This window comes from Crassostrea angulata, chromosome 4 (assembly GCF_025612915.1).
Source record: "Crassostrea angulata isolate pt1a10 chromosome 4, ASM2561291v2, whole genome shotgun sequence".
Lineage (NCBI taxonomy): Eukaryota > Metazoa > Mollusca > Bivalvia > Ostreida > Ostreidae > Magallana > Magallana angulata.
In genome coordinates, this window is record NC_069114.1 from 17,354,516 (window position 1) to 17,376,457 (window position 21,942).

At 34.6% G+C, this 21,942-nt stretch overlaps 1 protein-coding gene across 3 annotated transcripts in view; it reads right to left on the reverse strand.

Annotated features, from left to right (window-relative positions):
* Positions 1-20,759, reverse strand: part of LOC128180144 (SMC5-SMC6 complex localization factor protein 2-like) — a 29,882-nt gene extending 9,123 nt beyond the window's left edge. Inside the window, exons 1-17 of one of the 3 annotated variants that reach the window (XM_052848032.1) lie at positions 20,668-20,759; positions 18,693-18,739; positions 16,550-17,639; positions 9,544-10,638; positions 9,013-9,112; positions 8,620-8,662; positions 8,134-8,250; positions 5,959-6,003; positions 5,165-5,231; positions 5,030-5,064; positions 4,243-4,405; positions 3,761-3,856; positions 2,778-2,921; positions 2,351-2,408; positions 2,009-2,131; positions 355-432; positions 156-234 (exon numbers count right to left, since the gene is read on the reverse strand). In XM_052848032.1, the coding sequence (XP_052703992.1) occupies positions 156-234; positions 355-432; positions 2,009-2,131; positions 2,351-2,408; positions 2,778-2,921; positions 3,761-3,856; positions 4,243-4,405; positions 5,030-5,064; positions 5,165-5,231; positions 5,959-6,003; positions 8,134-8,250; positions 8,620-8,662; positions 9,013-9,112; positions 9,544-10,638; positions 16,550-17,633 (3,327 nt within the window). In that variant the 5' untranslated portion in view covers positions 17,634-17,639; positions 18,693-18,739; positions 20,668-20,759. Of the gene's footprint in view, positions 1-155; positions 235-354; positions 433-2,008; positions 2,132-2,350; positions 2,409-2,777; positions 2,922-3,760; positions 3,857-4,242; positions 4,406-5,029; positions 5,065-5,164; positions 5,232-5,958; positions 6,004-8,133; positions 8,251-8,619; positions 8,663-9,012; positions 9,113-9,543; positions 10,639-16,549; positions 17,640-18,692; positions 18,781-20,667 lie in introns of all 3 variants that reach the window. The other 2 variants (XM_052848034.1, XM_052848033.1) reach the window with 2 other exon arrangements.
* Between the last annotated feature and the right edge of the window lie 1,183 nt (positions 20,760-21,942).

Consider the following 21,942-nt stretch of genomic DNA (forward strand, 5'->3'; position numbering starts at 1 on the left):
CAAATCTGGCTAAAGTATATGATATGGATTATACTGAAAAATGTACGTTTAATCTATAAGTACAAATTCCCAAAATGAATTAATTTCAATAATGGTATTTTGTACACTATACTCCTTGTTGTACACAAGAGTGATCAATCTATAGGTGTACTTACACAGGTTTTCCATTCTGATTCTGGATAACAACATAAAATGCTGCCTAAACAGGACTGGACTTCTATATTAACTATACCACTGAAACAAAAAGACAAACAATGTCATGTATATTACCAAAGTACATATGTGTATGACATCTTTGATTTGAAAGGTTATGAATTTGCTGTAAACGGTACACTTTGTTTGACGAAGGTTTACCTGCTCAGAGATTTGTCCAGGGCCACTCTACATAACATTACATAGAGCGCTGTCAGGTGTGAAGTGTCATACTTCGGTCTGTAAAACACAAAAAGAAAGATAGTAAAGAAAATCTTACTGAAAAAAGTACCGGTATGGACCTCATCCACAAGAGGTGGGTATTTAAATCAAATTTATCTTGATTGATAAATTTACATGCTTAAGTTTTTTTCTTACAGAGAACGACCTTAACAAACTGTCAACTTTCCACACCAAGTCCCTGAGAAGAATCCTAAAAGTATTTTGGCCAAATACCATCTCAAATCAGGACCTTCTCAGCAGATGCGATCAGGAGGATATGGCCACCATCATCACCAGGAGACGATGGACCTGGATTGGCCACATACTCAGAAGGGACCCTGAATCCATCATAAAGACAGCCCTCTTCTGGACACCAGAAGGAAAAAGGAAGAGAGGGAGACCAAAAGTTACCTGGCGGCGAACAGTGGAAGCCGAGATGAAAGAGCATCAGAGAAGCTGGGGCACTCTCCAGAAGCTAGCCAGTGACAGACAGGGATGGAGAGCCCTCGTTACTGCCCTATACGCCAAAGGCGTCACGGGCAGTAAGTAAGTAGTAAGTAAGTTTTTTTCTTACAGTTTCATAGAAAACTAACAGCCTTATTACCGGTACTTATCTTCTCTGACATTGTTACAAATATACAGGTAACCTCCTCTAACAAAAAAAAAACATGTTTCTCATCCAAACGCCTCATTCCTTACCTCTTTTGACATTGTTAATAAGAGTACTAGTCAGATAACCTCTGACATTGTTAGCACGTTTGTTAGATAACCTCATCTAACCTAATTACCGGTACTTACTTCCTCTGACACTGCATAAATAGGTAACCTCATCTAACCACCTCATCATCAGACTGCCTCATTACTTACCTCCTCTGACCTCATTATCAGACTGCCTCATTCCTTACCTCCTCTGACCTCATTATCAGACTGCCTCATTACTTACCTCCTCTGACCTCATTATCACCTCCTCATTCCTTACCTCCTCTGACCTCATTATCTGACTGCCTCATTACTTACCTCCTCTGACCTCATTATCAGACCACCTCATTACTAACCTCCTCTGACCTCATGATCAGACCGCCTCATTACTTACCTCTTCTGACCTCATTATCTGACCGCATCATTACTAACCTCCTCTGACCTCATTATCAGACTGCCTCATTACTTACCTCCTCTGACCTCATTATCAGACCACCTCATTACTTACCTCCTCTGACCTCATTTATCAGACCGTCTTATTACTTACCTCCTCTGACCTCATTTATCAGACTGTGTCATTACTTACCTCCTCTGACCTCATTATCTGACCGCCTCATTACTTACCTCCTCTGACCTCATTTATCAGACTGTCTCATTACTTACCTCCTCTGACCTCATTTATCAGACTGTCTCATTACTTACCTCCTCTGACCTCATTTATCAGACCGCCTCATTACTTACCTCCTCTGACCTCATTTATCAGACTGTCTCATTACTTACCTCCTCTGACCTCATTTATCAGACTGTGTCATTACTTACCTCCTCTGACCTCATTATCTGACCGCCTCATTACTTACCTCCTCTGACCTCATTATCAGACTGCCTCATTACTTACCTCCTCTGGAGGGCCAGAGCCAGCACCTGTAGCACCAGTCTCAGGTTTTCCCTGTTGAGGCTGCCCGCATTGGGAGGCGGGAGGCCAACGTTAGCTTCTTTTGTGATTCCTTTACTCAGGGAGCTACGATGTAATTACAAGCAGTCATTTATTTAATTTCAAACTAAATGTTTGAAATAGTAATGACCATCAGAACTATTCATTTCTAAAAACTTTAGGTAAGCTGCTCATATCATTAATTAACCATTTAAAAACTTCTGAAATAGAATAATGTTCATTGTATTAAAATGTACATCTATTAATGTTGTAAAGGTTAATTAAAAGTAAATCATTTTATTTTACCTTATCTTCTCATCATCTTTAAATACATTTGTAGGCAAAACATCTTCTTTCGATGCACCTTTTCCAAAAATAAAAAGTTGTAAGCATATATTATAAATACAAGTATTCTACAATTCTAGTAAAAATTAAAGGCTTCATAATATTGACTTGTTTGTTGATGAAATAATTAAAATGATAATATTTTCCCTAAAACAATTTTCTAATAGTATTCTCAGCATAGTGTAACAAAAATTTTATTTTTCACTTAAAATGGTACATGTAGTAACAATTTTAATGCCTGGAAATATGTTAATTAACCAGTGTTTCTTATGTCAACCTAACCAGACATCCATGCTGGTACACACAGTAAAGGTATATAAGCATTCAAATTTTTCAATATGAAAGACTTCATGAATGAAAAGCAAGTTTGATACAAGTCTCTATTTACCACAGTTCATGAATATGGAGAGTATGTCTTCCACACAGGGGGCCCATGGGTTCTCATCCTCATGGAAGACCTTCTGAGTGTACAGGTACTCTTCCAGTGCTTTACAGCATCCATCCATAGCCAGGTGACTGCCATCCACTGACACTACAGCCCATGGAAAAAAAAAACAAGTTATAGGTCAACACTCAGTATCAGGTTCAAAGATCATGTATACTCTGTCCCGAGTTTTTGCTTCCACCACTTTTTGCTTGATATTTCAATAATAGTATATACCTTTGTGCTCAAACTACGTTCATCCACTGATATGAAAAATGTCCAGATTATCTGTTTTGAAACGCCCCCTCTACAGGTTTCAATACACATCCAAAAATTGAAAGTCTACGGAGATTTTGCATTGCATCAGCCATTAATAAGCCCGGATGATAATGTTAAAAAATTGCGCGATGTATTCCGAGTGTATTCCGAATGGAGAAAAGATGTAAACATTTCCCATTATAAATCTCCGTAAGAAAATTGTTTTCGTTCCTGTGAAATTTTATGAGTGAAAAGGGATAATTGTTCAATGAAGATACCTTGGATATATTCCCTTTCATCGATTTCAATTGTATTTCTTTCATAGGTATGTGTATTTTTATTAAAAATCGTCAAAAATTGATGGAAGCAATAACTTGGGACAGACTATAGCAAGAGGGCAACACAGCAACAAAGCAACACAGCAAACCAAACAAGGCATACAAAAACTTTCATCTAACACAACTACACAGAAAACCAGAGAACAGATATTAAAGAAACAAAAATTATGGGTTTTTTTCAAAGACCAAAGTTTTAAAGATCTTTCCTTTATTTTTACATTGCTTAATATAGTCAGGTCATGATCAACAATTCATTATAGCATAATAACTAATGATAGCAGTTGTTTATCTACATAAATACTCGTTGAGCCATTGCTAACACAGGGAATATGATATATGTTTTGTACTTACATAAAAAGAGGAGCCATTTAAGAATTGGCTTTGGGTGTGTAACCTTCTCTAAGCAATTGACTAGAACCTCAGAGGATAACAGTGCTCCAAAATTTCCTAGAAAGGAAATAGAGAAAGGAAATACATTCATTTCATGCAAACGTGACATAAAAATCCAAAATTGGGGACCTGTTTATGAAAGTCAACATATGTTTATATATTTTTCATAAAATTTCCTTGCTTTTTGTTTTATTTGGAGAATGCACCTAAAATATTAAAATTCATTATTTAAAATAAAAAAATTAATAACTCAAAAATAACAGAATGATTTAACAAAAAAAGAACTATATATGAAAAAAACATCACATATATATCTGTACAAAGAATTACAGTAAAATGATGATGTTCTTTTTAGGGGGCCATTTTAGGCCCATGTCATATATAGTCCTTTATATGAAATATAAAAATTCCCATATTCTGTCTTTTCTTTATATAAAACTTACTTGGTTGAACACTTGATAGGAATTTGTCAATGTACGACTCCCCAGGACTAAATCCACACATCGATGGAGTTATGCTGGGAGTAAAGAGTTGCTGGTAACGGCTGGAGCAAAATATTGTCTCCCCTGGGTGGGCGGGGCAAATGACACTCTTCTTCATCTCCAGCTAAAATGGCATCAATTGTTGTTGAAATATGTACATTTAATTAACAGCAACACTTTTATAAGTAATTATGTTTAGAATGACATTTGCTTGTATGATACATGTACAAAATAGTTTCTATGCATAAAACAAGTGTATTGCATATTACATGCAATATTAAACTTGTACAATGTATATGATGAGCAACATCTATATTTACATGTATCATTTTTTTGTGAAAAGAAAAATATGGTAAACCAATTACAGTAAAACACAGTTATAGCCAAATTTCAGGGACAAGTCATTTGAATTTATCATTATATACCATAATTCAATAATACAATTTTAAGATACTGTTGAATAAAACACATCATAACTAAACCTGTTCACTGCAACCCCGTTTTACAATTCAACATTCGATCTCCTCTTTTTTTCCCCCTGAATGGCTCATTCAGTCCGAATTTTCAACAATAAATTTCCCCATGCAACACTGAGCAAGCAGTAATATCTTTTATCTCTAGAGATGCTCTTTGATCCATGCATGATATTATTTGTGACACCATAAGAAGTTGCTCCAAATTCTCAGATACATACCGCACATACATAATACATAATTTACAGTTGTAACGTAAGTAAATCGATACTTACATGCTCTATTTGCTCTTGGTGTTCCGGTAGTAAATCTGAGGAGGAAAAAATTAAGGATAAAAGATACATATATAGCAATCGTCTTCCATACCAAAACTTAGCTTGAAGTTAACAACTGAAACTACCAGTACATACTCTCTGATGAAGGATCATCTTGTTTCTCCAAGGTGTCTTTTACAAAGCCTCCTTGTTTAACAGATTCCTGAAAAAAATTTAGCCATAATTATCAAAATAAAAATGTTCAGCGCTGTTTTTCATTGCAAGCAGTTTATCTAAACATAAGTTTTCAATGCTCTCAAAGAAATGCTCACTTGAAAGCAGGACAAAGATTCTTTATACAATGCGTGATTATGTTTAAAAAGACAAATTATTAAGATGAGGCTTGCAGTTACGGGAGATAACTCACAGATTTTTATTGTGAGGTAACAACAGCTAATCTGTATTTCAGATATGAAGTCAAGATTTATATGACGTAATAATTGACTTCATGTAGTTTTTTAAATGTCTTGTAGGGTTTTGCAGTTTACGGCAAAAAGGTAACAAAACACAATCATTCTATCAATTTTCACAACAAAAAAGTCCAATACATATTTTGGTTTTAAACATACACTATGAAAAAGTCTTCCTGAAATTGGTAGACTTGTAAAGGTATCAAATAAGATGTTTTTGTTTACATTAAAGTTGTCCAAAATTTTGAATTTTGTTACTTTTTTTTTCAATAGTTCATTAGAGAATCATGATACAAATCATGTAAATAGTGACATTATTTTCAAATCCATGAACAGAATAGAAACCATGGTATTTAATAGATATTAAACATACTAATGTATTTCAAAATCAAAAACAAAACACTAATTAGTACTCTTTATGTCATTTGAAAGACCTTAAATCACAAATATGCTTGTTAAATGCTTTCCAAAATGACAAACCTTCAATTCTGCGTGCATTTCTTCATACTCTCTCTGCTCTTGTGGCTAAAAATTTAAAACAAGATTTTTTCATAAGATTTATCGACATATAAATATGACATGATTGTGATAAAAGACAAATATTTACGCTTTTATGAACATAATTCTCAATATGAAAACCCCCCATAAATTTTTACTAAATATATCAGTATCTCAGAGGTGAATGGAAACTAAATGTACTGTATCATCAGATTTGATGATAACGTTTCCTGCTCAAACTGTTCTGATAGTATCTGGGCAGTCATTCAGAAAACCCATTTACATAAATTAGCCCACAAACAATATCAACAAAAACCACATAACTCTGGAAGCTCCATCTATAACCAGGTCAGGTCAGATGACCGATAAAAGGTTATGTTTAAAAATTATTAAGTTTAATGATATATTAAGGAAGCTCAGTGGTCAACAAATTAATCATCAGATACTGTGGTTTCATCAATATTTGTTGAATACCAATTTTCGTGGATTTCGTTATTAAGTTGATTCACGGAATTAAGTGTTCCATGAAGTGCAATTTCTATTAACATTTTGTATTGATAGGGTCATTGGCCATTTAATTTAATTTATCCTTGAAAATCGTGATTTTCACTTTTTCCACGAAAATTGATACCCTTGAATATTAATGAAACCACAGTATGCCTTTCATGTTAAAAATGGTTTATTTTGCTACATGTATAAATAACCATTACTTAGTAAATAAAATTCCAAAAATCTTATTAATTTGAACATTTTTCTATATAGCTGTACAGAGCTCTTCTTTTCAAGGAGATTAATAGTGTCCAAATATGGCGACAACCATAAAGCCCTCTTAACTCTTCAACATTCTGCAGTGACCTATCTACCAGTGTTGCACCTGGAGGTGATATCTCATTTTAAAGGGGGGTGGGGGGAATTACCTTGATTAATTAAAATACCAGTATACAGGGAAATATTCGTTCCGTTTTATTTTCGCCCTCGTTGTCAGCGGGCGAATTTATGACTGGGCAAGTACCTGTGTTCCAAGTTATTTCTTTAGTACATGTACACAATCTTGTCTGGGCGAATTTAAGACGGGGCAAAACCATTTGCAAGTGCAGAAGGGCAAAAATAACACGGGGCGAAAATAACCCTGTATACAGTATAACATCTTATTTCCACGTACCGGTAATGTAATAATTGTCTAAAGTATGATATTATTAAAAATTACATACAATAAAAGCAAACTTAATCAATACTTTTGAGGACAAAATGTAACAAAGATCACTCAATCTAACGTTCACAGTATTTTAAAGATGAAGATTTTCTTTCACACTAAGTCTAAGACAATACACAAACACATTTTTGTGATATAGAATAAATTCCCTTTTTTTTAAATTGGGGAAAAAAAATTTATCAGCATGGCAGCATCTGATGGGAAGTGTTTGTGCCTGAGAAACAAGACAAAATGTTTTTGACCAGGCTCATTACGTAAGCAAAACATTATTTGTTACAGTAATAGCCTTAATTATTCTGTGATGAAATCCTGTTATTAAGCCATTTACAAATTGTTGCAGGAACTGTTTAAAGAGGATGTACACTGTCTGACCATTCAACAATTGACTTTATTTACGAATTATGAATTAAATATACATATGATTCAATACACTTATAAACTCTGGTAATTCATTATCAATGACTCAATGTGTCTATTTAGTCTGTTATAATGCCATTTCATGAAATGTCATTTTTAAAACACAAAACACATCAAATAAGCTGAAAAAACTTTACTTTCATTACTTGAATTAGCCTTAGTAGCTCTTAACGAATCCATATTAATGATAATGAAGAAAGAGAAACAGAAGAGTAGCAGTTATTGTAGATTCCAAATTAAATGCGAGGAATTAATATCTGCGTAAAATCGTGAAAATCACCCCTCAAGGATTTTAAATTCTCACTTTTGTTTTCTCAGAGTTGAGAATTGCAATAAGTTTGGATATAAAAGTTCTGCATTCACGATCTTATATTCTCACATTTTATACAAAACAGTGGGATCATGCCTGCATAAAATAAGGAATCTATAGTATGCATGCAGGTACATGTACATGTCTTCCAATTTAATTATTTTTGGCTTTTATTAGCCTCTATCAGACAGGCATTGTGCAGTCAGAAGCATCTTACTTTGTTGGTGTGTTCCTCCAGCAGGCTGTCCAGGGAGAACTTGGCGAACCTTGACGTGGAGGGAATGGACACAGAGGAGGAGACCGCCCCGGGGACAGGGCTACCGGGGGCAGGGGACTACAGAAAAGGGAGCCAGAAACTCAGTGTAACTTAAATTAACAACAGAGAACAATGCATACAGATACTTGTTGGAACTATGGTTTCATCAATATTAATTAAGACGGAACTCTTCCTTGATTTTCACTGTTGAGTTGATACATGAAATCTTTCAATGTTCTGATCTATGACAATAGATGGCTATCAATTGTTCACAAATGAAGATCGACTTCCTTGAAACTGAATTTTTAATATTTCTAAATCAACAAAAAATTATACCCACGATTACCGATTTACCAATGAAACCACAGTGCTTTATGTGAAAGAGCATGTCAAAATAAATAGAAGAGAAAAATACTCTTATGGAAATTCTGTGTACTGATGACTTACAGAGACGAGTTTGGGTGGTGGGGTGCGTGGCACTGGTTGTGTTCTGTGCAAATCAACAGAAATATATTATACTGCATCAATTATACGTTTCGTGTAAACCAAATTTTTATTCTATTAAAATTTAACAAGGTTTACATGAACATGTTGCAAATACTATAATGCCTTTTGTATTTGTCTAAGATGGTTAACGCAGGCTTTGGTCAGGAAAATTCGTGGTCCATGAACCAGTTTGCCACTATCAAATCGCTAAGTTAAGTTAAATGGACAGTGACACGTATGAAAGTTGGTTTACATATCCCACGTACAGGTAAACAAATTCTTACTTACAAACAATTCATGACTTCTGGTATAGTACAAAAAATTCACTCGAGAGATATTGGTATTTTCACTTGCATTGCATTTTCCAGATCCTTTAAAAAGGAAGGTGCTTCCAGCAGTTCATCATCTGAGTCATCTAGATCCAAGTCAATGTCTAGGTCACTGTGCCTATCACCTGCAGCAATAAAAGCTCAGTTTAGCCAGCCCAAGGACAAAAAAATATAACACAAGTACAAGTAAATAACCCATCCTGAATTACGATTCATCAGCTTATGTACTATAAGCATGATAAGTGTTGTTATTTTTTTCTTCTTCACGATAAACACTTGTCTACAGCTAAGCATTTTATAAAGCTTCAACAGCCCAGTTTATAATCATATAAGTTCTGTAGCTTTAGAATTCTTTTCTTTATATAATTCAGTTTTCAAATATCAAGTAAAGAAAATGAAAGCAATAAATTATACAATATTTAATTAAAAAAAACAATGCTAAGCAGATTGATGCATTCCTTGCCACAGGCCACTGTCAGGGTCATTTTTCATTTAGCCAATGAAATAGCATGATACAAGAAAATACTGAATTATAGTAATAGACTTGCATTCTTACCATCATCTTCAGGACTGGGTACATCAGCTCCATACACAATGCAGAATTTGGAGTCCAACATGTCCATGGAATCCACAGCTTGTCCCCCTCTGCTGGTGTTTAAGGGGTAACTCTCGGCCGTTTTCTGTACAGAGCCTTGCCGGACACCTCCACCCTGTGTCTCCGAGGATGAGGAGGAGGACAACCTTTGCTGACTCCTCCTCCTGCTCTGCTCCTCTTTCTCCTTCTCCAGCAGTCTCTGCTTGGCCTCTTTATACTCCTTATAGGTTTGAGCAGACTCCGGAGTGATCTCTTGACTAGAATCCGACTGGGACCGATGCATGCTGTGCTGCTTTCGGTCTTGACCTGCAGTGCTGCCAGAGTCTGTGCTTTCTCTGTGTTTCAGTGGGGAGCTGTTCTCCCTTTTGAATCTGATGTCCTCTGACTGATGTCTCTTCTTCTCTACCCTAGCTGGCCATCCTTTGGCACCGTACCGCTGACTCTCTCCACTCAGTATCCTTTGTCTAGGAATCTCAGCTCCATCCCCCTTCATAAATCTACCACCGACAACATCACTCGGATTCTTTGAGACTGTGTTTTCCCTGTCATTTGTGGAGTTTCCTACAGTATTAATGCCTTGCCCTAAACTTACATTATCTTTAACCAGATCCATACTGCTGAGTCCACTAGAGGCTTGCTTATGAAGAGATACCTTTGGTGAAATCAAGGCAGCATTCAGTCCAGTCTTATCCCTTTCTCCAGATGACAAGGAACCACACAGACTATCATTACCTTGAGGTTCACAAATTTTGTCTGTTCTGGTCTCAGCGTGACCTATTTTCTGGAGGGGTGATGCAGGACTAGTTTCAATCGATTTAATTTCAGGGTTCTCCAATTTCTGGAAAGGAGATGCTTGACTAGTATTCACATAAGACTCCTCTTGACAAGAACTGGGAGATTTGCTTAAGGTTTGAACTTGTGTTTTTGTGGGGGTACATTTAGGTGTTTGCTGAGGAGTGGTTTCCCTACATGTAGGAGGATTAACAATCACACAATCATCCTGATCCGAAGTCCCTCCCAGTGACTGTGTGGTGGGGGTAGCCTTAGTGTGAACATCTGTTGAGAGGAAACAAAAATAAAATAATTCACACATAATAAATCTGTTAAACAAATAAAAAAATTGCAAAAACTTGTTTAAAATTTTTTGAATAAGACTTTTTCACCGCTTTTATACAATAATCCTTTCAATGTAACAAATTTTACAAATTTTACAATTTTAATTAAAAAAATATCAGTGAAAAATAAAATTTGCAATTTAGTACATACTAAAATTTCATTCAGAATTTTCTTTATTACAGGAAGCATATTCAATTCAAAGTGCAAAAAAGCAATGTGTTTGGATGGTTTAAACAACCATGAGGGAATATTTCAATATAATGTGATTTCATAATTTGAACTAAGAGGGAATAATAGAGGTTGGATTGGGATCTAGTTTATCGCATGTTAACTCAATTATCCAGTGTTGTAAAACTATATAACTACAGTCAAACTTCGAACAAGATGGGACTGTTTAAAAACTACGAGATATCCAAGTATTCAAGATATATAGGGTAAAATACTTAAAAAATAAATGGATGGGACTTCCAAATCACTTCAACATATCCACTGTATCCTAAATATCAGTGTTCGAGATATCGAAGTTCAACTGTACAAGATTTTATTTTTTGAGAGAGAGTACATAGCAAGATCCTGTTACATCACAAACATGTACTTTTCAAGTAATACAACTCACATGCAAATGGGTTCATCAATGATGAACAGGATCAATCCGACTAGAACAAACTGAATGAATAAAGACACCAAAGGATCAATAATATTGTCTATTACGATTGAATTGACCTATAGGGCCGGTGTTGGCTTCTGTCTTTAGAAATAGCATATCGGTTTCTGTTCCCCTTCTTGATTTTAGGCCAAACACAGTACTAAACTATTGGGTTCTAGTTTTTATAATGTTTAGTGATTGAAAAAAAGTTTCACAGTTGTTGTCTGAGCAGTATGAGTAATGGATGCCTTTTTTTACTTTATTATCTTTAAATTTTATTTTCAGTTTACTTTCTATAATACAATACTTGTACGATATGCATTTATTTACAACCAGGGACATATTAGCAGCTATCGAAATTCTCATGTGACGCGATTTTAAAGATCGTTTTATGCTTCAATTTTTTCTTATTCTATTGAAACAATAACACAATATCCTTTAAAAAATCCTACTTATTTACTAACAACTGTTTTTTAATGATTTTGTTGTCTCCGGGTCTTCTCTCCACAAATTTGAAACGTGTGAAGATAACACATTTCAACATTAAAAAAGTCGCTTATTAAAAAAAGATGGAGAGATGACTAATTATGTACTTTTTAAAATTATTTTTTGAAGGATAAAAAACAAAGTCCATTGATCCAAACAGTACTTTACATCGCATATTGACAAGTCTCGCATGGCTCAGTGGTTTCGTACTGTATTAGTAAATACAAACATGCAGTGTTTTGGGTTCAAATCCAACTGGTGGTCTTTTTTTTTTAAATTAAAACTTTTTTGTTTTAAATGCTTGTAATTATAACATAATGTTGAATTATAATATACTGGTATATTTTAATTTGTCGTTATTGATTTCTAGATCTGCTGTATGAACACTATTTTCTTTTCTTATTACTAGTTTTTTTATGATATACACAATATAACTTCATTAAAATATGTTTGCATTAACATTTCTAATATAACTAGTTATCGGTTTACCTCTCATTGTCATTTTTGAAAGCTTGTGAGTTTTTTAATAACCGGAATAGCCGATGTACTTTGACTCTCAACATAATATATTATGACATACATGTAGCCTTTCGAGGTTATAGACATTTAAATCACAATTGATTCGTGTCGAGAATTCCTGCAAATTTACAATCTTGTGCGCTCACTTTCTTTGTAATTTATTTCAAAACGTGCATGATATTTTTGGAAGTAAATGTAAACATGGCAGTAAAGAAGTTGCTAATCCCGTTAGTGTACATACGTCTTTTTACAGAGATGATACATTTAATTTCAAAAAATGTCATTGGTGTAAGAATAAAATTATATAAAAAAAGAAATTTAAGAAGTTGTGTCGATACTGATATGTAGCCCTACAGCTTGAACAGGATCAGATTATAGAATATTGTCCGTTATTCATTTAAACTAGAGGTACTGTGAGCAAGCTCACAATTGATACCCCCCGCTAAGAAAAAAATCATAACGCGTGTATTTTTGCTAATATAGAAAGTATTGGATGAATCTATTTCACTGACTATTTTCTATAAATAACAACTGCTCTATTTGTTAACACTGTTAATGCTAATAGGAGTAAACAAACCAATTTCTATCCTTTAATTCCATTGCATTTTAAGTTAACTGTTAATGCATGAGGACATTTGCATCCTTCCGTTAACAACCATGACTCAGATCAAACGAAATCCACATGTCAAACAGCCATTAAATATTTAAACATTTTGAATTATTGGTATACTGAGCCCGTTTTTTTCCGAAATTTTTTTTCCACACATTTTTCCCCCCCAAAAAAATTTCATCGGGGCAGGCCATTTTTAGAGAGACGGGGATGAGAATCTAAAAATAATTTTATGTTGCCTGAGACAAGCAAGCTTTGTGTCAAATTTTAGCTTCTAATATTTCCATTAATACAAGACATGACACAGACAGAATTTAGCATTTTTGAAATAATGACCTTGAACTTCCTCAATTGACCTTGGGTCAAGGTCATGACACACCCTTTTGTCATAGGCAATATTTGTGTGAAGTAAGAACATTCAAAGCTTTTCAATAAGGAAGATTTGGACAGGACACAAATTTTGCACTTTTTCTGCCAGCGACCTTGATCTTGCCCAAATGACCTTAAGTCAGGGTCATGACACACCCTTAGGTCATAAGCAATCTTTGTGTGAAGTAAGAACATTCAAAGCTATTCCATAAGGAAGATATGGACCAGACGCAAATTTTGCACTTTTTCTGCCAGTGACCTTGACCTTGCCCAAATGACCTTGGGTCAAGGTCATGACACACCCTTAGGTCATAAGCAATCTTTGTGTGAAGTAAGAACTTCCATAAGAAAGATATGGACTGGACGCGAATTTTGCACTTTTTCTGCCAGTGACCTTGACCTTGCCAAAAAGACCTTGGGTCAAGGTCATGACACACCTTTAGGTCATAAGCAATCTTTGTGTGAAGTAAGAAGTAACATATGTACAGGACACAAATTTTGCATTTTTTCTGCCAGTGACCTTGACCTTGCCCGAATGACCTTGGTTTAAGATCATGACACACCCTTAGGTCATAAGCAATCTTTGTGTGAAGTAAGAACTTCCAATGTTTCTCCATAAGAAAAATATGGACCGGACACGATTGCACAGACAGACGGATGTACAGACGGACGGACAAGGTGATTCCTATATACCCCCCCCCCAAACTTTGTTTGCGGGGGGTATAAAAATTAGCAATGCTTGTTGTCAATTGCCTAACTGACGCATCCACATTTTTTTCTAATCTGTAAACCTTCCTACTGTACTGCATTTTTGGCATAAAATGTCACCAGTGCACACGTTCTTTGCAAAGAACGAACTGCATCTACTTTGCAGTACTTTTCCCACTTCTACCATTTCCTTTAGATGTTCTCTCTGGAAAACGCAAAATCTTTGCTGGACATGATTTTTCACATGGCACCTGTTTCGAGTGAATGATTCTTGTCCTAGCTCAAACAAAGCGTGCTTACACTAAGGTATAGTTACGGTTGAGTGCTTTCAGTTCAGTACATACTTTTCATAATATCTTCAATTGGAAGAGCAAACATGCATTAAAACAAGAAAATCGGACAGATGGATGGATGAAATCAAACCAGGGCACAAAAAACATCCTGTGTATCATAGCCAGAGGTTTAACCTATTGAGCTATCCAGAAGTTACTCATAGTGATGCAAATACAGACCACTATGATAGAAATCAGTTTCCGAAATTTTTGTCGGTTTTTGCAAAATTCAACCCCAGGGCTGGGGTGCCCCTAAAAAAATTATTCCTTTGAACAAAACTTATCAAAATTTCTAAGGTTTTTTTAAGGGCAGGCAAGTCCTGAAGGATATCTAGGCCAAAAACCATGCAGACTGAGAGAATGCTGTTTTAGCCAACTTCGAAGATTTATCATAAAATTGCAAGAGCAGTATGATAGGTTAAAAATGCAAAGAACTACATTTTCAGTCATAGAGTGATTTCTAAAAATATCACAGGAAATTGTACTGTAATGTTTATTTACACAATTATACCTATAAATTAAGAATTTATAAATAGTTACCTGACAAGACTTTCACAGGGTTAATTGTGACGTCACAAACAGAGCAAATCTTAGTAATATGCACAAATGTTGAAGTCATAATTATTTTTTGAAACAACATAAAAGTGTATAACTTCGTACTTTATATAAACACATGTTCAAGATGGCATATGTGTATTTTTATCAAATTTAAACAATTTTTGAATTTTAGGGCAATTTTATAAGGAATCTGTACCTTCTTTTCTGAAAAAATTAAAAATATTTACCGCAGAAATAACAACAAAAACTTTGATTTTCAAAGATTTTTTCCAGAAAATCCATCTCCCCTATAGATCAATTTAATTGTTATTCACAATAGATCCTTTTCATTGGTTTTCACAAAAGTTTACCAAGAGTAGCTGGCAGATTTGAATACAATTATGCTGATATAATATCATATTCACTCGATTAAATGTACAAATACCAGTACATACCGGTAGTACATTTTAAATTCTAAAAGGTCAATAACAAATTTTAAAAGAGATGGGGTTGTGGAATTGGGGGGGGGGGGGGGGAGAGGAGGTCAAGAGTTCATGCTTCAGGTGGCTAAAATCTTGGCATGAGTAGAGATGCTTCTTGAATGACAATCAAATAATTTTCTGTTATTTTACATTTAATTAAAATTCATGGATATACATGTATATTAATTACCATCACAATATGATAAAATATATAGATATTGGTTCCATAAAAATTTGCTGTAAAAAAAAAATGTAATAGTCATACAATAATTATCCTTACATTCAAATAATTATCCAATGAACATCAATCTTTTGGCAATAGTCCAGAGTATTCCTCTATCATATCCCACACAAAAAGAAATCCATACCGACAATACCCCTCTGCATATTATACTCACAACAAAACATGCTTTCTACATGCAATACTACACACTAAAGCAAGCATTAACACACAAGCAAGCATTGATCAGCATAGTGGTGAAAAAGGAAATGGATTAAGTGAGATATAGTTGTGATGCTATTTGTGGCAATCAAACCCTTCTATTGTAACGAGTGCCCCCTGACCTGAAATTCGGAGAACCCAGGTTTGAATCAGGGTCAAAGACTGTCAGACATGTTTTCTCCCCAACTCCTGCATTTATTGTTACTTAAGCTTGTTTGTTATACAGAATTCATTTATCAAAAGCCAGATATATTACATTCTTTTTTCATTAAAACTTTAAATAAATAATAGAAAAAGTTATCATTACATGTACTATCAAATACCGAAAAATGGGATGCAAATTTTATCAGATACATGTTCCTAGCTACTTTTTTTTTTTTGGGGGGGGGGGGGGAGTTATATAGTACATGTATATTAATAACTTAACTTGTGTATACAAGTTAGACTCTGTCTTCTTAAATATCAATAATCATTTATTTTTATTTATTTTTTTTTGTGGGGGGGGGGGGGGGGGTCTTTGCAAGAAAATTTATCAATTACAAGATATTTTCCTTAATGAGCAAGAGTTAATAGATGTAGAGAAACAAAAAACAACATATCAATCAAAAAGTTAGACCATTGGAGTTAATTAAGTTTTAGTTTGAATTTACAAACCATTAAAAAGAACCATTTCACAAGAAGAAAGAGGAGAAAACACAGAAAGATTGCCCACGTACTAACCTTGTTTAAAGCTAGATGCCAAGCTCATATTAGAAAGCCCTTGCATAAACTTGTTTTCATTCTGTCCCCCACCGACAGATCGACCAATCATAATAGTGTCACAGTCCACTGCACTAAGGTCCCTAGTCTTTCCTACTATTACAGATTCCTCGGAACTTGATGGTTCTATCGTTTTCCTGGGAAGTGGCACAATAGGGGTGGTGATAGTACAGTTTGCGATATTTGATTTCTCTTCGATCTGGCTTACAGTTCCAAGAAATCCTTTGTTATAGATTGCAGAGTTTCCGGCAATATCAAACTGATTTTGATTGGTTGGATTTGTTGCATTTTGATTACTTAAGTGAAGATTACTGGATTCGGACTTGTTCTGTACTTCCGCACCGACTTTGCTGTTATTCAAATCAACATCCAAGTATCTAAGAGTTTTAGTTCTTTGCGATTTCTTCAAATGTGAATCTCTTGAAGGAAGTGGATTTGGTGGAGTATGAAATTGATTACCCGTATTCACCCTGGCAAATGCTTCATTAGAGCTTTGTCTTTGAGAAAAACCTGGATTGAAATGTTGAAAATTCTGCAAAAACCCCTGGCCTCCCCCAGTTGCTAAAAGGTTTGCAGCGGCATTTCTTAGAACATTCAATTGCTCCCCAGGTCCAAATGCATTGTTAAATCCAAATCCACCCATATTTCCATTTCTAACACTGTCTTGAACACCTGAATAATTTTGGCCACTCCTATGAAATCCATATCCTGCCTGCGAGCCCCTGCCTCTCTCTGATACAGGAAACTGATTTCTGACCCCTCTTCCTACATTTGGATTTCTATTTCCATACTGACTCTCTGGGTTATTCCACAGATTGGGCCTCTGAAATGCTTGTACTGGTAACCTCTGTTGAAAATTGTTCCCAATGTTATATTGTGCTTGACCTCTTGGTGGTTCCATACGAAATCCTGGGGGGTCTGGTCTCGGCAACAGTGGACGACTCCTAGCATTGGCGAATTGATCATACTGCTGTCTATTGCAGTCACCGGGTCTAGAATTATATGGATTATATCCTCTGCCTTGCTGGTGTTGAAATGGATTCATGCTACACTAATCGATACAGAATTAACATCAATAACCCAAAGAACTTGCCGAATTTTAAATCAGAATCAAACAAAAGATAACATATTAAGCATTATTTTTTGGGAATGCCTCTCAGGTCTCTACTAACATTTTCTGGAAAAATGACGTCATATTTGATTTTCTAAACATGAGTTAAAGAAAAGCTTCAATTGTTCATGTTTTTTAATATACATAATAATACATAATACTGCTGCCAGCAATGTATTACATCTTTTTTAGAATGAGTTTGAAGAAAGATTTACAGTTTTGAAATACGATTGATTTAATTAAGCAGCAGGATTTAAAGAAATTGCATTTAGCATTTCATCGCATTTTTCTGTTAAATCACAATTAACACAAGTATTTGATGCAGTGGAGTCCTACAGTAATTTCTTCCATCAATTACCAAATACAAAACATGAAAACAAAAATACACAGAATATAATAATTACAACCTTGGCCTCACCGTCTAAAGAATTTTTCATCTGGCCTCATGAGGCCAGCCTAAAAAATAAACATTGAAAAAGCTAGGAGCTCCTAGCTTTTTCAATGTTTATTTTTTAGGCTGGTTAAGGAAATAAATTTAAATAGATCTGTAATGATGCAAATTTTTTTGAATAAGAAATTTAACGAGACATCTCTCAGTTTATTTCCATCAAGAGAGCCCCCCCCCCACCCCATTGTAAACACTAATTTATTAAAGGGAAACTCTTGTCATATTGATTCAAATTTCACCTTTTCTTTTTCTTAAAAAAATTAAATAAATGAATCTTAATCATATGACATATAAATGACAAATAAGGTCAAACTCAGTAGTGAGCACAAGACAACATTAAAGGCAACAAATCTAAAGCATGGTCAGTTTTTAATTACATGTAATAGACACCAGGCACCATAAGTGTTAACGTGGTAAAGATATTTCACTAATGATAAATATTCTGAAAATGGTTTATAAATCAAGAGTTCTGCGTACTGTATGTTATGGATTTACTACACCAATGACCTGCCGTGCACTAGCTCATATATATAGCTGTAGCTTACCTTGGTGGTTTTCTGATGACTTGAAAAACTTTGTAATTGACTGTAAACTAAAGAATATTTACAGCGTGTTACTGCAATCGGCGGCTAGCTGTCATAATAATAATTTAACATTCATTGATTACAATGAAAATTGCCAGAAATGGTCAGTATACTGTAAAACTCAGTTATAGCGAAGTCCTAGGGACCAATGGATTTACTTCATTATATTCGATATTCGTTATATATCCGTCTAAGGAATTCGTAATAACAACTATAGCAAATTTACTATATACAAGTTTTCTTTCACCAGACTATATAATTTTTGATAATTGAGGCTTAAAATAAAATACTTTGATACCTTTAATAATCAGATTGTGAGTTGAAAAATTTATATGAAAATAAATTCATTCAAACTATTTTGTTATATGTTATTGCAATCTTTTACGACTGTAAAGAAATTCATTATAAAAATGATAAATTTCGTTATTATTCACATCTACGGGACTCAAAATCAGTTCGCTTTATACATAAATTTGTTGTCCAAATTTGTTATAACCGTAAATTTTTGCAAAAATTTGTTAAAAACTTTACCGGGGAGTCCAAAAAACTTTGCCATATCGAGAAATTATATATCCGTGTTCATACAAACTGAGTTTTACTGTATACATTTCACGTTATAAACACAAATCTTTAAACTCATATAATTTTATCTAGTGCCTTTGAATATAGGCTAGAGAAATTAAAATAGCAATTTTAAAATATGCCAAAAATAGTAATGAAGCAGTCTATAGATGTTACGTACTGCTTTAACAAAAATACCAGGTCCAATACAGTCACTAGATTTAGCTATGTAGCTTGACTTACCTTCATAGCTTTATTTACCTAGTACCTAACTATTTTCTGTCCCATGTTTCTGCTTCCACCACTTTTTGCGGTATATCTTGATAATCATAAGAACCTTTTTGCCCTAACTACATTCAATCACTTAATCTCAGTGAGATTTGTTGAGACTGAAATTTTTGACGGACGTCTCTTCCAAAGAGACGAATCCCGCTGATATTATCGTTCACTAAAATGAAAAAAGTCCAGATAATCTTTTTTGAATCGCCCCCTCTATCTCTTCAGATTTCAATACACAATCAAAAATAAAAAGTTTACCAGGCTTGCATTTAAATGACATGAAAGTACCCTGGATGATAACTTTAAAAAATTGTGCGAGGTGTCCCGATGTACTTCCAAATGAAGAAAAGATGTTGCTGATACTAATTTAAACAAGTTGTAAGGAGAAAACAAGTCCCACGTTAGTCCAACGGCAAATAAAAAAAAATACTAAGTGCCCTGTTTCACACTGTGCTGAATTATTACCAATCATGCACTTATCAGAACTGTTCTTCTTTGTTATTTCATTAAAGAAGTAGCTGTTTTTTGTCACAGGTTTACATTGTAACATAGATTCAAAACTTCTAGAACTTTGACTGCAATTGTGCTGAAAGAGCAATAATTTCAAAAGTGATTTTTTTTCCAGGAATTGTTTTTAAATCGGGCGCCTGTAAAGTGTAAACGAAATCGAAACGAAATCGAACGAAACGAAACCAATTGTTTCGATTTTTGGTTTCGTTTCGTTTGGTTTCGTTTCGTTCGATTTCGTTTCGTTTCGATTTCGTTTCGCACTTTACAGGCGCCCTTTTTAAGCCCTTTTTAAATCAGCTCAAAAATGACAATTATTGCTGCACTTGAGAGCAACTCTTTGTACAAATGTTAAAATAAAAAAAAAATATATGATTGAGTAGCTAAATCAAGCTACTTCAAGAAGGCAAGAAAGCTATGAAGGTATATCAAGCAACCTGTAGCTGAATAATTGCACTGCTGTACTGGACTTATCAACTTCATTACTTCTGGATTTTGCACCTCTGTGGTTACACATTTCATGAAATGGAAGAAATACTTGTAAATAACTCTATCATATTTCGAGTAAAAATTGTCAGAATTTGTATACCCCTTGTCAGATTGCTTCCTCTTTACCATTTCTCTGTCACATTCTGAATTTCCTCAGATTCCCCGCCAATAATCTATGTATCCCAGACGCTTCAAAATATTTAGTAAATCGTACGAAGTTTGAAACATATGCAGATAGGTTGTACATAAATGTTTCAATGTAACATGACTACCACTAGTCAAACTTTTCCCTATATATTTATATGACACACACTTTTTTTTAAGGATCACTAATCTCCAATCAAGTATACAGTTTTTAATTACAGCAATATTATAAATTTCAGCTTTGGGAATTCGTTCTTTTCCTGCCCTGTATGAATTTTCATCTTGGCTCAAGTTTCACAAACATGTGCTGCACCAAGACAAGAGGCCCATGGGATACATCACTCAACTGTGCAACAAAAGCCATAACTCTGATTAAATGAGCATAATGGTATCACATTCAAATATCTTAACAATCAACAATGGAAGATCTAACACAAAAACTAAAATACATCTGCCGATTTATATTCACATATTACCAAACCCCTGTTGTTTTAGAATTTTAATATTCCTATTTAACCCCCAACCCCCTTTGTGGCATCATTTTTCTACAGGAATCAAGAACAAACCTCAATCTGACTGTTTTCACGCAAGTTCCAGCTTTTTTTTTTAGGCTGATTGCTTTTCGAGAAGATGTTCAACAATTTTTCTTTACATATTCCCATGTAAAAATTAAACACAACACCCCCTCCCCATTTCAGGTCCCACCATACCCCAGGCATTACGATTTGAACAAACTTAAATTTACACTATCTGAAGATGCTTTGATCCACACAAGTTTAATCTTTTCTGGCCAAATGGTTTTTGAGAATATGTTCTATAAATATATTCCAATGTAAAAAATTATCTCCTATTGTGGCCCCATCCTTACCCAGCTGGAGACCATAATTTAAACAAACTTCAATGTACACTGCCTGAGGATGCTTCGATCTTCACAATTTGAGCATTTTTAGTCTAATAGTTTTTTAGAAGAATATTTTAAAAGATTTTGTCTATATATTCCTAATTAAGTAAAACTTATCCACCCCCCCCCCCCATTGTGGCCCCACCCAACCCCTGGGGGCCATCATAATTTCTTCACTACCTGAGGATGCTTGATCCACACAAATTTGAGCTTTTCTGGCCTAATAGTGTTTGAGAAGAAAATTTTTATAGATTATAGATTTTTTCTCTATATATATAACTATGTAAATTTTGATTCCCCCATCCTGGCCCCATCCTACCCCGGGGTCCA